Here is a 15,779-nt window from a genome sequence, read left to right on the forward strand (position 1 = left end):
AAAAAAAGTTCAGCTGTCTAGAAGTTGGAGCATCAGCAGCGCGAGCAGCGGCGGGCGCGGGCGGGCCAGGGCTGGCACAGCGCGCTCCTCCGCACCCCTCCCGGCTGCGGGGCTGCCCCAGCCGCCTCGCCCCACGCGGGGCCGGCACAACAGGCACAGGCTCGGCCCCCAAGGCAGCTATTTCAGAACCGGACGTCAAGTGCCACCGCTCCCCCAGCGCGGCTGGTTACCGCGGCCGTGGCTTCCCGGGCGGAGCGCGGGGCCGGACCCCACCCGCGCCCCCGGCAGGGAGGCCACCGCTCCCGGCGCCCCCGCCACCTCGCCCCTTCCCGCCGCCGTCCGCGCCTGCCCCGGCGCGTCGCAACCCCACCCGGCGGTGCCGGCCGCTGCAGCCCCCGGCGGGCCGGGGATGGCGCCCACCCCTTCGCGCCCTCCAGAACCTTCGCGGGGTCTCGCACCGCCCCGGACACTGCGCCCCAACCGCCGCCCCGGGCCCCTCAAGGTCACGCCACCGCCTCCCCGCGCAGGGAGGGCTTCCCGCTTCCCCGCTTCCCCGCCCGGCAGCGCGGCCAGCCCCGCCGCCAGCCCCGCCGCCAGCCCCGCCGCCAGCCCCGCCGCCAGCCCCGCCGCCAGCCCCGCCGCCAGCCCCGCCGCCTCCGGGAGCTGCCGCCCCGGCCCCCCCGCGCTGAGCGCCGGGCAGCGCCCAGGCCCCGGCGCCGCGCTGGGGCGGGAGCGGCTCCCCCCTCAGACGCCGCGGCCCCTCACCTGGATGAACTGGATAGTGAGCGCCGACTTGCCCACGCCGCCGCCGCCCACCACCACCAGCCGGTACTTCTCCTGCCCCGGGCCGTCCCTGCAGCCCGCGGCCATGGGGGAGCCGAGCGGAGCCGATAGCGGCGGCAGCGCCGCCGCTGGGTCCGGCGTCTCTCTCTCTCTCTCACTGACTCACTCTCCCTCCGCCTCGGCCGGCCGGGGGTGAGCAGCCACAGGCCCCGCCGCGAGCCGAGCCGAGCCGAGCCGTGCAGCGCCGAGCGGAGCGAGCACCGCCCGCCCCCGCAGCCAGGGCGCCGCGGCTACAAATGGCCGCCGGGGGCGGGGCCCGCCTCATCGGTATGCTAATGAGCACGAATATATGCATGAGGGGGCGGGGCCCGCCGCTTGCCGGCCCGGCCCGGCGGCCGCGGGACCCGGGGGAGCGGGAGGAGCCGGCGGGCAGCGCTGTGTCCGGAGCCGGCTCCTCGGCACCTCCGCACCCCTTTGTTCGTAGCCTGGCAGCCCCTGGGTCACCCCTCTCCTCCGCGCTCTCTCTCTCTCTCTCTCCAAACAGGGCGCTGAAGAGCTAATTACGGGTTTCCTCACGGGCTTTGCCAGGGCTCCCGTCCTCCCGCCGCTGAGCGCTTCATCAACATTAATGAGTCTCTTTGAATATCCACGAGGTTTGGGGGGGGGGGGGGGGGGGGGAGGAATTACTGCTCCTACGTTCAGACGCGGAACCAAGGCACAGAGGGGGTTAAAGCCAAAGCTTTAGGAATGCGTCAAGAACACATTCACTAGGAGGGAAAAGGGGAAAAAAGTAGAGACCTTCCCCAAGCCTCATCAGGTCTTTTTGTGCCCATGCACGTGAATGGGTTTCCTACTCATTTAGGTCGTTCAGATCGAGGCCACCCTCTGCCCCGAGTGTCACCCACCATTGGGTGTCACAGTCGCATATTCATCCTTTTCCGTACGCGGCCAGAGCACTCTGCTCCTGGGCTGTGGTAACTTGCTCTTGCTGCCTCTGCTGGAGGCAGGCTTTCAGTAGTGACCTGCCTTTTTTTGGTCATGTTTCTGGACGTCCAGAACACTTGGCAGATGGCCATTGCACATACTACAAAAAAAAAGCAGATATTTTGCTGGTTGAACCACTTTCAGGTAATTCCTTCTTCCCTTCCTCTCCCTCACCCCTTTCAGAAAAAAATAAAAAATAAAAAAATAGAGAATTCTGGGGAGGCAGGGACAGCAATCCAGGTAGTTTTCTCCTTATTCACCCAAGAAATTCAGACTTTCTGCATTTGACTCACATTTTAGCTCTGCAACAACCGAGGTGAGGGTCCCGTAGGCAGGAGCCTCCTTCCCTGCACAGACCTGGTTAGATACTGTCTGCCTGATGCAGTGACTCACAGAGAAATAACATATTGTGGAGCTAATTAAGAACTAACACGATACCATATATATACATGGAGTAAATCAACGATGTACCTGTCATCTTAATTTTACCATTTCCTAATTTGTCATGCTGAACTTTGCAGTTCTTGCACTGGGTTTCTCTGCTTGAAAAAGCAAAACTGTAAAACCCAAACCAACTTAATGACATTTTTCAACTCTCCTTCTGGCAAGAGGCAGGAAACAAACCAGCGTCTCATGACTTAATGGGGTAATAATTATATGAGAGGGAGACGAGGGAAGCACTTTGCCACAGGGATTCACAACTGTATTTTGAAAGAGGAATGCCAGGACTCGGGCACCCTTGGTTTAGTATTTTGCTGTAGTGACAAGCCACTTTTTCACATCCATGTCCTTATTGCCCTGGCTGATCAGAAATAAGGAACAAGTCACACAGGAGAGAGCACATAGTCTAATATTTTCCATTTTGGAAAAGAGATAAGTGAGTGGGAAATATAACAGAGGTTGGTGAAATCTTAAGCAGCACAGAGAAGCTGAACAGAGAAAGCCTCAAAATAGGAGAACTAAGGGACACCCAGTAACAGTATGAAGAAACAAGTTTAAACAACAACACAAAAAAATATATTGTTTTCTGCAGACACAATCATGGAGCTGTGGAGGTTGCTGCCGCAAGGGGCTGTGGAGGACAAAGCTGCATCTGGGTGACAAAAGGTTACACGAAGTCACAGAGCATAAAGGAGCTACCAAGCACAGCCATCAAGAATGTAGTTTTGACTCAAAGCTTCTAAAACATCGTCAGCCTGACAGGGGGTTGGCCGGGAGAAACGAGTTACTTCCACATGTCCTGGTTCTGGTGCTCTCACCTAGAAATCTCTGGTGGCCACTAGCAAGATCAGTAACCAGTGTGAATCTTAGACAAGCCTTCTCTCCTAATTATTAATTATGTTCTCTAGCTTAAGAAAAAACAAAGTGCCGACTACGATGAAATGAAAACAGCAATTTAACTGGTGCTACTTTATCAAGTATTGGGTGTTTTTAAATAAAAGTACAGTTACGATCTCATAGTTGGCTATTAGTACAGGAAGCAGTAAACCACAGGGCCAGGAATGACACTGACAGAAAAGCAGATGAGTTCTAAGAACACACGAATCTCTGGGCAAACCATTGCAACAGGATATGTGATACCTTCTTTTAAAGACAGAAAACCAAACATTTCTTTTTCCTTATCTTTTTTTAGGTTTCAGTTTCACTGTACATCCTTTTAAATAGCTTTTCTCACTGCTGTGGCTACCCAATCTTGTGAATTCTACAAGAAAATCTTGGGTTTTTTTTAAACAACACCAACAGATACACTATAGGCTTAAAATGTTTAACACAATCATCCATTACTTTAAAAAAAGACTCTTATTACAAGAAAGTGTTGCTGTTAAAATTTTTGCATCTGTTAGTTTTGGTAATGAAATTCAGTTTCATAATACAGGGATATTTTTGCAAAGCACCAGGTAAGACAAAGCACCGCAAAAGACAAACATCAATTCTTGAACAGTTGTTTTTTTTTGCTTGCTTTTTTTTCCTTTTTTTTTTTGGTATGTTTATAACTGTATCCAAAGATCCCAAGAAGAACTGTTTTCTGTTTGTTGGATATTCATAGGTAGAGGGATAAAGTCTCAAGTATAGAGATGTTATAATCTAAAATCTTGGGTGTTCAAAAATCTATGCATAATAGTAATTTGATACATGGAAACAGTTGCCTTGTACTCCCTGTGCTATAAAGGGAGAGAAGCTGGACCCTCCAGAGGGGGTTACCAAGGCAAAACCAGCCCTGGAATTGCCAGTCTTTACTCCCTGCACTCTGAGCCCTGGCCAAGACGTGACACCTTGTCTTCCGTCACCAGCAGCTCTTGTTGTGAGCCTTGGTGTCAGGAGAAAAGGGTTTAGATGTGAATAAAGACATGGAGATGAGGATACAACTCATGCCAGGTTTCATTTCAAGATCAGCTAGCCTAGGAAAGGCTGAGTAGTGAGGTGCCTGGAAGGGGAAGACAAGGAACTTGTGATTGGTGCGAAGCAACAGGGGAAGATGATTCAAAAGGGGGTTTGTATGGTCCATGCAGTCACTAAAATAATTTTTGCAGCACTAGTTTGCATACAGGGTTTGATAACAGAGAGTTAAGTTTTGATTAAATGGCTGGGAAAGAAAGTACAGTTTTTAGAACCATTGCATGGAAAGAAGCTGCGTCATTTCAGGTCTAGCCTGAATATGTATATTTAAAAAGAGACAAAATCAAGAATGACATCCATATGGCAAGCTTAAAAGAAAGAGCACCATAATGCTTTATATAATACCAGGAAAAAAAACATTTCAGGAAGTGCTTGGGGGAAAGATCCAGAACCTTATTTTACATTGGCAGCCTGGCAAAGATGTGGGTTTGGAAGGTTAGAAGACGTGTATGCAGTAAGTGCCATATTGAAAGTTAAAAGTGCTCTCTGAAAACATAATAGCTTATTTAAAAGATAACTTATTCACAGGCTTATCAAAGAAAAAAGCTGCAAAATCTTTGGGACATGAGTCAGCATGGGAGGTAACTTTAATACTGAGTTATTCCACTAATTTAGGACTATACGGATACCCAGTGGTGGCACTTATTTATTTACCCTGCTCAAACAGGCCTTAAACATTACAACAGCACTGTGTGGATATCATGACCTAAGGAGATCCATGTGCTGCAATCCCCACCAAGAACTCCACTTCTGACTGTAAGAAGATGGGTCCAATCCAGGTTACTCAAAGCCATAAATCAAGATGCTTGGGAGAAAAATTATAAACAATTTGATTTTCCTTGAGATAAGAATGCAAGACACAATTCAGAACAAAACGGGCAATATATTTTCCTGCATATAAAAAATGTGAACTATTTGTTACACTTAGAATGAGCACTTAAAAACCAAAAGAAAAGATAAGCCATTTCTCCTCTGACATATTTACCAGTTTCTATCCAAGTAAGAAGCAAAACTATTTTCAGCCAAGTAGCTACAGCTTTTTATAAGTGTTCATCTATTTTTGTGTCTACCTATTCCAGTAAAGGAGTCTGTAGTAAACACTTCAAAACATGTCATTTTATCTGAGGCTTGAAATTGATCTACAAAGGAAAAATAAGAAGTCACTCCCTTTTTTTCTTTTGCTGTAATTTGTAAGAAGGGCTTGTCAATTTTTGTTTGTGATTATGATTACTTCAGTGATTTAGATGTGTTTATACCCAGTAGCAATTACAAAATAATAACATTCCAAGAGAAAAGAGTAAAATAAACTGTGTAGGAACAGGATTTTTAGACAAGATTGTTTAAGTTTATGATGGTATATGTTTTCCCTAACACTTACATAACTGCACTGAGCAATTAACATGTGGGTGAAGTTATTCATTTTTTAGAGGATGCACCAGATTCAGTTCTTTAGTGAGTAGGTCAGGTTGTGCACAACCAGGCATTCAGGCAATCCTCTAGAAAACAAGCAACTAAATCGTGATTATTGGTTTTTTCCACCTATATTTAGAAGTTACATATTTATGTATTTTTATGTCTATATGTATGTATTTATTTATATATTTCATGATATTGCTAGGATAAAAAAGAAACAGGAAAGAAATTCAAACTAGTACCTTTTAGGCCTTCCCCATAAACCCTAGAAATGTGAAAGCAACCCCAAAAGAAAATTTATCCACAAATAACCACTAACTTACTTCTTGAAAGAAAACCCTTATTCAGTTGGAAAGGAGACTACTTTTTCTGGTCTCTGGTTGTGATACACACCAGAAGCTAGCTCAGGACATTCGGCATTTCCCTGCTGTTCAGTGCAAGGGCTCTGTGGAGCAGAATGGCCATGACAATGCTGCGTCATGAAGCCTTCAACCCCTTAGACCACAAAACTCTTTCCATCTACTGTGGTCAACACTGTCCTGTCTTCGTCGCAGCATGGGACTACACCAGAACATTCCCAGAGGCTTGTTTGTGCCCCCAGCAGAGAGATGCCTGAGACCATCACAGAGGTCTCCATAGCATCTTCCAAGACCTGTCTCTGGGCTGAAGACCTTGCTGGCCAGGGAGCCCCAGCATCCCAGAGGAGCTTGTGCCTGAGTGGGTAACTGCACCCACAGTTTCCCAATGCAGGGTCCACACTGGGTGCTGTCTCTCAGGAGCAGACAGCTGCCACGCAGCACCAGAACCTGCCCTCAAGTGAGAGGGCTGCTATGGAGTCCTGCAACTGCCAACTTGCTGCAGTGAGCCCATGGGTGGCGAGTTCAGGGTTGAGAGCTGAGGTAACACCTGCAACTCTCTGTCCCCATGCTCATCTTGGTGTGCATCCCCAGTGGCAGCAAATGCCACCTGCATGAGGGCAGTTGGGGGGATTTTCAACCTAATAGGCTTACATTCACACCCCGGTGAGCTGCCTCTCTCATGTCACACCGTGGGAGAGCCCCCTGCAGCCTGATGGTGCCCTGCAACCAAATTCACTTTACCCACTACATTGGCAGTCTGGGGAGGCTCCAGACAGGAATGAGCCAGCAGTGCTGTGAAAGACAATCCTGCAAACCACAGCTGGATTTCCTAGGCCAGAAAATGAGCTACCTTAATGCATGCACACAACCCCTCATGTACCACAGTTCAACCAGAATCTCTACCCCACACAAGACACAGAAACCAGGGCTTTTTTTTCTTCACTGCCAAAAAGCAAGATGCTGCTTGTTTCCTTTCCTTTTTTACAGAATGTAAGAAACTTCTTATTTGCCCCTAATGTACATAAGCCTATTTGCTTTCTTGCGTTGATGATGTTTCCACAGAGCAATAAGAGAGAGGTAGGATGACAAAAAGATAGTGATGCCTGGATATCCAAAACAGCCTTTGAATCTCAGGCCTGGGAACAGCCAGATTTTCACATGCCTTTTGGTCATGCATGACCCTGCTGCCCCAAAGTGAAAAGACACAGCTTTTACTCCCTGCCTCAAGAAAACTCTGTCACTCACCTTGTAAAAAACCTGTGAGTTTGTGGACACATCTCAGTTGGCTTCTGTTGGTTTTCTGGAGCTGGTGAGACAGTGCAGGCAAGAGAGCTGCATTTCCACTACTCACACAAATCTCCCACACTGGTACTGCTCTTCTAGAGCCTCTTAACTGTGATAGCTTTGAATAGAAAAAGAGTGAGAAATTACTTGGATGGATTTGAATAAATGAACTGAGCCTGACCTTTGTCATGAAGTTCAGTGTGAGCACTCTCAGAGGCATTGGTGGTTTCCCTCCACACTTTATAGAAGAACGGTGAGAATTCAGGAGACTGAAGAGGAGAAATATGTTTAAAAGGGAGAAAAGGAAGAGTAGGGAATCATGGATCAATCACTCTAATCTAATTCCCTGTGAAAAGAATTAAAACTATTAAAATTAAACTATTTGTAAATACCTGAAAGAAAACAAGGAGGTAACTGACAACCAATATGTTCTTCTCCAAGAAAAAATTCTGTCAAATCAAAATATTTTTCTCTTACAATCCAGTAACAGGTATTTGAGTAGGAGGAAGCAGTGTGTGTTCTATACCTTGATTTTAGTCAAGCTTCTGATACTGTCTTCCAAGATGTGCTTATAAACAGGCTAATTCTCTGTGTTTTGTTATATGGCAGCACTAAAGAAGGAGTGGGGCACTGGACTTGGTGATTCAATGACAAAAGAAGGCCTGACCCAATCTAGTATTATTAAATATTTCAATAGTAACTTGGATGATGAAACAAGAAAGCCCATGCCCTACATTTTCAGAAGCTGCATGATGAAGGAGAAAAAACAAGATTCTGAATGGCCACAAGAATCAAAGAAAAGCTCTAAAAAGAGATAATACAGAAACAACACATGCTTCGTTCCATATGTAGACAAGAATTTGCTAGTTATTTGATTGCAATTTGGTATATGAGAACAGAAAGGGGGAAAAAAATTGCCTTCGGCTCCCCTGGTACCTTCCCTCACTTCTTAGTATTGTACAACACCTCAGCTTGAACTCCCTCTTTTTACTTCTATACTTTCATTAATATCCTTCCTTGCATTATATTTCACTGGCTAGCTTGCACTGTAATTTCTACCATAAATGCTTGTATTATCATTTTAGTATAACTCCTTAGTATGATGACCTACATTTCATGTTCTGCATGTTTCCTTCTTATGTTGAGATCAAAGGAGAGCTAATGATGGAGGCATTCTGGTTTTACTGAAATTCCTGTCCTCCTTTTGCACGGAGGTGGTGTGTGCTTGTGCTTCCCAGCATTTCTTTAGCAAAATGCCAACTCCACTATTGCCAATAAACTCACTTTATGTAAGATCACTGCCTTGCAGCCCCATTTCTATTTCCCTTTACCCTTCATGACCTATTCCCATGGATTAATTTTCTGATGTAGTTTTTCTAGAATTCATTGTCCCAGTATTTCTGTACCTCAGATGGACGAGAGCGCTGTCTGGTGAATTCTGAGAATTCTAAATCCACACAGGAGCAAAATGCACTCGGAATAATGTACTGAAATGCATGACCTTGAAATAGCATAGTTCCATAGCACAGATGGAGTTTACCAGATGTCTGAAACTATGAAATTATGAGATTTAAAAGATTCAGTACTTCTGAGTGGTTTAAACAACTGAGATTGCAGTATAGGGTAGAGATACTGGAAGTATATTGAAACAAGCACATTTATATATGTATCCATGCTTTTGATGCCCAAACTAGTTTACCCACCCTACCTCTACAGTGTGCACTTACCTGTGCAATGCAGGTACATCCTGAGGACAGTGGAAGGTTTGTCCTTTGTATATACAAAATGTGGGGTTCTTCCTTGAACTGTCAGAACTGGTCTGATGGCCATAAACCCTCTGATGTTAGCTGTCCAATGTTTGGCTCTTCAAGACGTCATGTTTTGATCTCTTGGTGGTGACTGAAATGACTGAAAATCTGTATCATGTGGGATTGGCATCTAGCCAGAAGAGCGGTCCTTCAAAACGCATCATCTTTTATATTTCCAGTGCTAAAAATAGGGCAGTAAGGATTCTCCACCTAGGTAATACCTTAAAACAGTACTGCTGTGAGCAATGGGGTAGGTACTGCAAGGTCCTGTTGGTACAGAGTTTCAGATACATAAATTGTTCTTTCTCTGGCTAAAAGCTGCTTGGGACATTAATTTCTTCCAAGGAGATATTTTCCCTGTCTCCAATGCCTTTTCCATGCATCTTATCACCAAAACTCCATGTTTCTTCATACTTCCAAGATGCCCTAACAGTTGGGGCTTTCCTTACTATTTTGGTCGACTTTAGCTACTTGCCACAGTTGCCTATTAAGCATAACAGGGCATCTCTACTGCTAGTAAAGAAAGGACAGGCTAGTCTGTCTGCTCCCAAATGTCACAGCTTGCTGAAATCACTGCCCTTGCTTAGTGAAATGATGTTTTCTCAGTCTATATCAATTAGCCTCAGCATTGTCATTTCATCACGTAAGGGTTAGTTGTGGGTGAAAAGGAGAGGGTTCAGCAGTTCATTTCCTGTGGACATGAGAATTGAGAAGCCAATGTAAAAATCCTGTAAAATATGTGGTTTTCTCCTCTCTACCATTCTTCCCACTTTTACTTCTACAGGCAACACCTTGTTGGTAAATTTCCCCTCTACTGATTTTCTCTGCTGGTCTTGTCCTCAGATTCCTCCACCAAGTCCTGTAGCCACACAGTCTCATCACGCCCCCTGTACATCTCAACACACAATGAACAATGAAGTCACCTCCCTTTCCACCCTCTTCCCATCACTGACAGGCTAAGGAACCCCTTCTCAGGATACAGGGTGTTCTGATGTACCACTGAAGACTAGCTCACACCAGGAAGGGTGCTTTTCCAAAACTGAACAGACTGACACTATCCAAGTGGAATTGTTGTCTTCTCGCTTACCTCAGTTAGGTATTGGCAAATAGGAGTGTAAGGAGAATTGCTGGAGGTGAGAAAATAGGCTGTTTCAGAGTTTCAGCAATTTCTCTTCCTCTCCTTTTCCTCCAGCCACAATAAACATACCTCAAGGAAACTGTAGGCGTAGCAAAATATCTTCTGTTTGGCTCCAGAGGCACTGCAGGTTTTTGGTTCAAAGGCGATGTTAGCAGACTTTGGGAAACCCATTGTGTTTTGACCAGTGAGGACCTATTGTCAAGAAGAAAAGCACTTTTTCAAATATGTGAAATTAGTTTGTACTGAGATTTTGGCTGAGGCATTAACATTTAATTTTTCATATTCACACAAGTTGGTTTTTACCATCAATTTACAGAACCAGTATTAGTGGATCACACTGGTGGATTCTGTACCAACATGTCGTAAGATCCAGTTTCTGTCACATGGAAATTACTGTCTAAATAGACAAGAGAAATATTATTATCCCATTTGCAGACAAGGCATTCAAGCATGAACACGCTAAGGAATATGCCTGAGGATATGCAGAAAGTCTGCATCAATCAAATAAGCCACAGTGGGGAATAAACAGCACCAGCCCTTTACTTACTCCTCCTCCAGACACCCTGCATCTTCCTTTAAATCAACCTATTCATTCACCACCAGCAGCACCACAGGTGAAAAAGCTGTTGACATAGATTTTCTTTTTATTGTCATTTTTTATGAACATGAGAAGAAGGGACTGAAGTCAATATGAATCAATGAGATAAATTAATTTTAAAGCTGTATATTTTTAAAAAATATATTATGATTTTTTTATGTTCTTAAATCACTGAAAATCTCAAGCTATCTAAAAAGCAAAAATGAACCTACCAATTGAAGAATGAGGGAAGTAAGGTAAAAACAAGCAGGCCAGCTTGATAACAAGTGCATGATAAACAGACAATTTACTGAAAAAGAGACTTTTCAGCTATTTCCATGACATGTTGTTGCCACTTGAAATGTGGTGCCTTCTGGTGCTGTCTCAGAATATCTGGCAGAACATGTTGTATGTAATCAGATGCTATTTTTTCAATGCATACTTTTAAAAAAATTCTGTCTTCTCTGATAAGCATAGACAAGACAAATGTTCTACTTGCTAAATAATTTCCTTCAGAAAAATTGAACACATCTCTAGGATTTTCTGTTACCAGCAAGTCCAACTCCCATTTTTAAAAGTCTGTAACACAATAAACCAGAATTTTTAAGATGCTTTGGCTCTCTATCAAATCTTCTATTAAGGGAAATTATATATATAAAAGCAGTAAGCACACAAAACCAAGAATGGAACAAATGGTAATAATAATTAAACCTACCATTAAATCTAAATGTATCTATCTACTGAGGAGCTTACACTATGACCCCACTGAAACGTGGGCATTCATCACACACTGAATCCTCTCCTGTGCTTAAAATGGCACTTCCCTTTATTACCTTTTGCTAACCAGTAACATTCCAACAAACTTTTACCCAACTAAATAATTTCTTGGTTCTCTATGTAGAAGTTGTGTGGGGATGTGTTCCAAAAGCATTGGCAAGGCTAGAGCCTGACTTTAACCAGTAATCTTTTAAAAAAGCGAAGGACAAGGAAAGGGGTGAAAATGAAAATCAGCAGAGACAATGCTAAATAACACATTCTGTGGTGATGAGAGCACTTGTAAGATATCTCACCCTGAGGTCAGCACACCTTCCCTGCCTGTGGCAGAGCTCATGCAGGAAACCAGCAACTTATTCTCACATTATCACGTTGGCAGGGAGCTGTGCAGGGAAGCACAGCAACTGACCTGCAGTTCTGCTGGGTCTGGCACCAAGTCTAGTGCATAAGATTTGCACTTCTACAAAACAGCTTATAAGACACAAGTAAATATTTGTGCACTTGGCTCCCCACAAATGAAAACATTAAGTTCTCACTTGAGCACTGCCTGCTAACAAGAAAGGCAGTGGAATAGGAGTGGATCAGGAGATTAAATTCCCCTGTACCGAGGTCCTTACAACTGTGGTATGCATTCCTGTGCCATTTGGGATAAGGTGCAGTCTGGTTCCCTGGACTGAAAACCATGAGGTTCAAAGCTCTGCCTTCCTTCAAGTTGTCTTTCCTCCTTCCACATCATACCTCAACCATCCTCTCTGGTACAAGGCCTCCCATGCATAAGCTTCTTGCTTCTGATCATATCCTTGCCTCACTTGCTCCTTGTCCTGTTACATGTGACACTATAGGCCTACACTTCAGACTACGTATTAGGAACATGGTGAGTATTTTTAAGACAGGTTCATAATAAGTTCATAGAGTTCAATGGACAGAAGCATAATGAGAGGCTTCATAATGTAGTCACAGCAGTTCCTCTAGGAGGACATCCAGAACAAACTGGCTTTTCCTGGAAAACCCTTGGCCTGGAGAAGAAAATAAAGGCATTGAGTTTCTTAAAGTCTTCATCTCTAGCTCAGACCAATGGGTCAACCATTAGCAAGCTACAAAACTTCAAACTGAACCCTACTGGCACCACCATCTCACCACCACTTGCACTGCATGGTGGTTGCCTCTCACAGTGACCTCTGAGTGCTGCTAGCCAGCGGCCAAGCAGGCTGTGGTAGACAAACCCAAAATGAGCAAAGTCATGATTAAAGATCCTGAGGCCATCCTCCAAACTTTCTTAGCGTCTGCACGAGTCAGTCACTGAACCCATCCAGGCCACCACTCTCCACAGGTTCGCTATCTGACAAGGCCCATTCTGCCATCCAGTGCCTGTCCCAGAGAAGCTACAACTGCTTAACTCACAAGGGCTACCATGCAGCTGCCAGTAGGGCTTGAGGGACTCACCAACACAGATTTACAGGTATCCTGGCAGGCTCATGATATCTGTGATTTCCCCACCTCCAGCATCAGGTTAAAAGGGGATGCTGAAATCTTTCAAAAGTAGGATCATTCACAGCATAAAACTGGAAAAGGCTGGAGCCCTTCTGTGCTGTTGGGTGATGAAGCCATGCCCACGCAACGGTGGAGGACAGGGCGAGTTTAACCACATGCTACGAAAGGCTGTAAGAGGCATGTGCTTTTTGCTTTGACTGCAATATGGCAGGTCCTGATTGACAGATCAGACACAAACAGGCAAACTGCACAAGCTGCACAAATCAGTGCAGCCCTGATGGCTGCTGTGTCCTACACAGCTTCTGCATGGACTTGGCTGAGCCTTTCCATCTGGACCATGAGAACAATTTTTTCAGCAGCCTTATGCCCATCTTCAGCAGTCTGTTAGTAGCTGGAGAAGCCAGATGACACCCGACATCTGACCATGCCTTCATTAATGGGATGAACTGAGCGGGTTAGGGTAGAGTCCAATTAACTGTACCTGATTTTTCTATCTCATTATGTTTCCTAGAAGAGGGGTTTAGGTTTGCCTGCTTTACCCACTCACTGCTCAGGGGCCCTCAATATGCAGATCATGGTTACTCTCTGTCTGCCCTGGCCATCTATGCCTTTTTTGACCTTCCGAGCATTCTGACATGCAGCTATGACTGCTGCCTCCACAACCCCCAGGAAACATCACAGGCTAAGGGTGATCTGTTTTGCTGGAGAAAAATGCAGCTGACAGACAAGCAGCTGTGCCATGCAGCTCAGGGAAGGGAGGAGGGAGAGTGAGGAGAATTTTCCTTGCTGTCTGCTTCTTGGGAGATGGTGGAGAAAGCAGGACAGGGAACAAGCATCTGTGTAAGCATCTCATATGGATGGGGGAGAGAAGCTTGATAAGGGCTAGAAATGTGGTGGAATCAGCTGGTTGGATCCTGCAGAACAAAAAAGGCACCCTTTCACCAGGGAAACCCTCTCCCCCCATTCACAGTGACACAAGACCTTCTGTCTTGACCTGTTTTCTCCTTTTATCTCTAGAGAAATTGGTCATTTTCCCTGTACCTAGGCTTTTGGCCAAAATTCATGAAGTGTCCATGCCTTCTGCACCTCATGAAAGGCCACCTGCACCCAAGATGTTGTTCCTCTTGCTTTTCTGCAGAGGAGGTGCCCTGATGCTTCACCATGTAGTCCTACTACCATTTTGTGTCCTTTCAGCCTACACCTAAAGAGGTCCCTGAAAAGATGGACACACAGCAGACATTTCTCTTCCTTGTGCTCCATCAACTGGCCTACTTGGCATTTGTGAGCATAACTCAGTGGCTCTAGAGGCAGCCAGAAACTCTTCTAGCAGAAGCTGCCACTTACACTCCCTGCCAGTTGCCCCGAAACAGAAACTCATAGAAAAGCAGACACTTACTCAGGCTGGAATGAGAAGTACTGGCACAAGGGACGGGTGATGCAAGCTGCAGCTGAAGAGCTTTCCTGGATTTGTTTTCTCTGAGGGACTCTGCAGGATCTAGAAACAGGATCCAAAGGACACCTTCTCCTTATGACTCTCCTGCATCATCTGTCCAGAGCATGGATGTCCAAACAAGTGGCTGATTTAGTGGTGCACTCCTACTCAAATATCTGTTCAAGGAGTCCGTACCACATCATAGCATGGGGAAGAGCTGCCGTGTTACCACCCTGCATGGTTCTTTCCTCAGGTCTTCAAGGACACGGACACCTTGAACTTGTTCTCATTACCAGCTGACAATCTCCTGATAGTGCTGCAATGCCATTTCCTCCAAGCTCTATGTTGTTCTGTGCTGGGTTTCTTGGGAGAAAAGATTGATATTGCCAAATTAAAATAAAAACAAAATAACAATAAAAAAGAGATATAAAAGAGAAAGGTGCTTCAGCAAGGGGGATCAGCAACAGAATATACAGCAAGCAAAGCAGGGAAAATATTACAAAGGGAAAGTCTTAGGGAAGGTGAAGAAGTGAGTTGCAAAGGTCAGAGGGCTAACAGTCAGCAGGGAACAGCAGGAAACATGAGGGGCCTGACAGGTTTTGTGGCCATTGTACATCCTGAAAAGCACCTCAGAGTGTCACAGGATCTCCCAGAGAACTTCAGTTCATGCTAGAGGATTTTGTGATGGTGTTGTCCACTTGCTGCTTCGAATGCTTTTGGAGTAGGCACACAGGAAGTACCCACCTGAAAGTAGTTTGGTTTCCTCTAGAAAGGATGTAGTCTGCATAAACCAAAACTGCTCTGTGGTCCAAACCAACAGACAGCAAGTGGGGACAGCTGGGGCATTCACCCCAGAGCCACACCAGCACCCCAAGCCAAGTGGCACATATCTCTGCAGCCAGTGGCCAGCACTGCGGAAAACGCAAATGTAGCTGCTGCTGTAAGGAAATTACAAACCAAGGACAAGACAGTGGTACAGCCCCGAGATTAGACAGAACAAGCAGCCTTTTGATTGCCACTTGTCACCAGATCAGGTGACAGGCACAGTCGAACCACATATTGCCAGGAGTATTACCCATCCCCAAAGGGACCAGCAGCAGGTGGGTCTGTGGCTTCAGCCACAGCCCCCAGCAGTGAGGATTGCTGGTCAGCTGTGGCCAGGGAGCCTCCTCCTTGGCAGCCCTGTGCCCAAGGCAGGAGAGAAGCAAGCCACTTTGCTTCTCCAGAGGGACATGAGAATCACATCACCAGAAGTCATTAGATAATGCAGCCAAAAGGTGTGGCTTTTTAATTTTCTTTGAATTTACCTGAAGTTAGTGAAATGATAAGACATCCACGT

General features: G+C 45.6%; 1 protein-coding gene and 1 long non-coding RNA gene across 2 annotated transcripts in view; both read right to left on the reverse strand.

The window, feature by feature from the left end:
• RRAS2 (RAS related 2) overlaps window positions 1-1,068 on the reverse strand; it is a 40,068-nt gene extending 39,000 nt beyond the window's left edge. The window contains exon 1 of the mRNA XM_051620920.1: window positions 766-1,068. Within this exon, the coding sequence (XP_051476880.1) occupies window positions 766-870 (105 nt within the window). The 5' untranslated portion in view covers window positions 871-1,068. The remainder of the gene's footprint in view (window positions 1-765) is intronic.
• A 7,871-nt stretch (window positions 1,069-8,939) lies between these two features.
• LOC127385282 (uncharacterized) lies at window positions 8,940-14,428 on the reverse strand. The gene is made up of 3 exons (XR_007889636.1): window positions 14,405-14,428; window positions 10,236-10,358; window positions 8,940-9,719 (listed from the first exon to the last, which is right to left on the reverse strand). It is a non-coding gene; the product is annotated as an uncharacterized LOC127385282 (long non-coding RNA).
• Window positions 14,429-15,779: the final 1,351 nt, after the last annotated feature.

This window comes from Apus apus, chromosome 5 (assembly GCF_020740795.1).
Source record: "Apus apus isolate bApuApu2 chromosome 5, bApuApu2.pri.cur, whole genome shotgun sequence".
Classification (NCBI taxonomy): Eukaryota; Metazoa; Chordata; class Aves; order Apodiformes; family Apodidae; genus Apus; species Apus apus.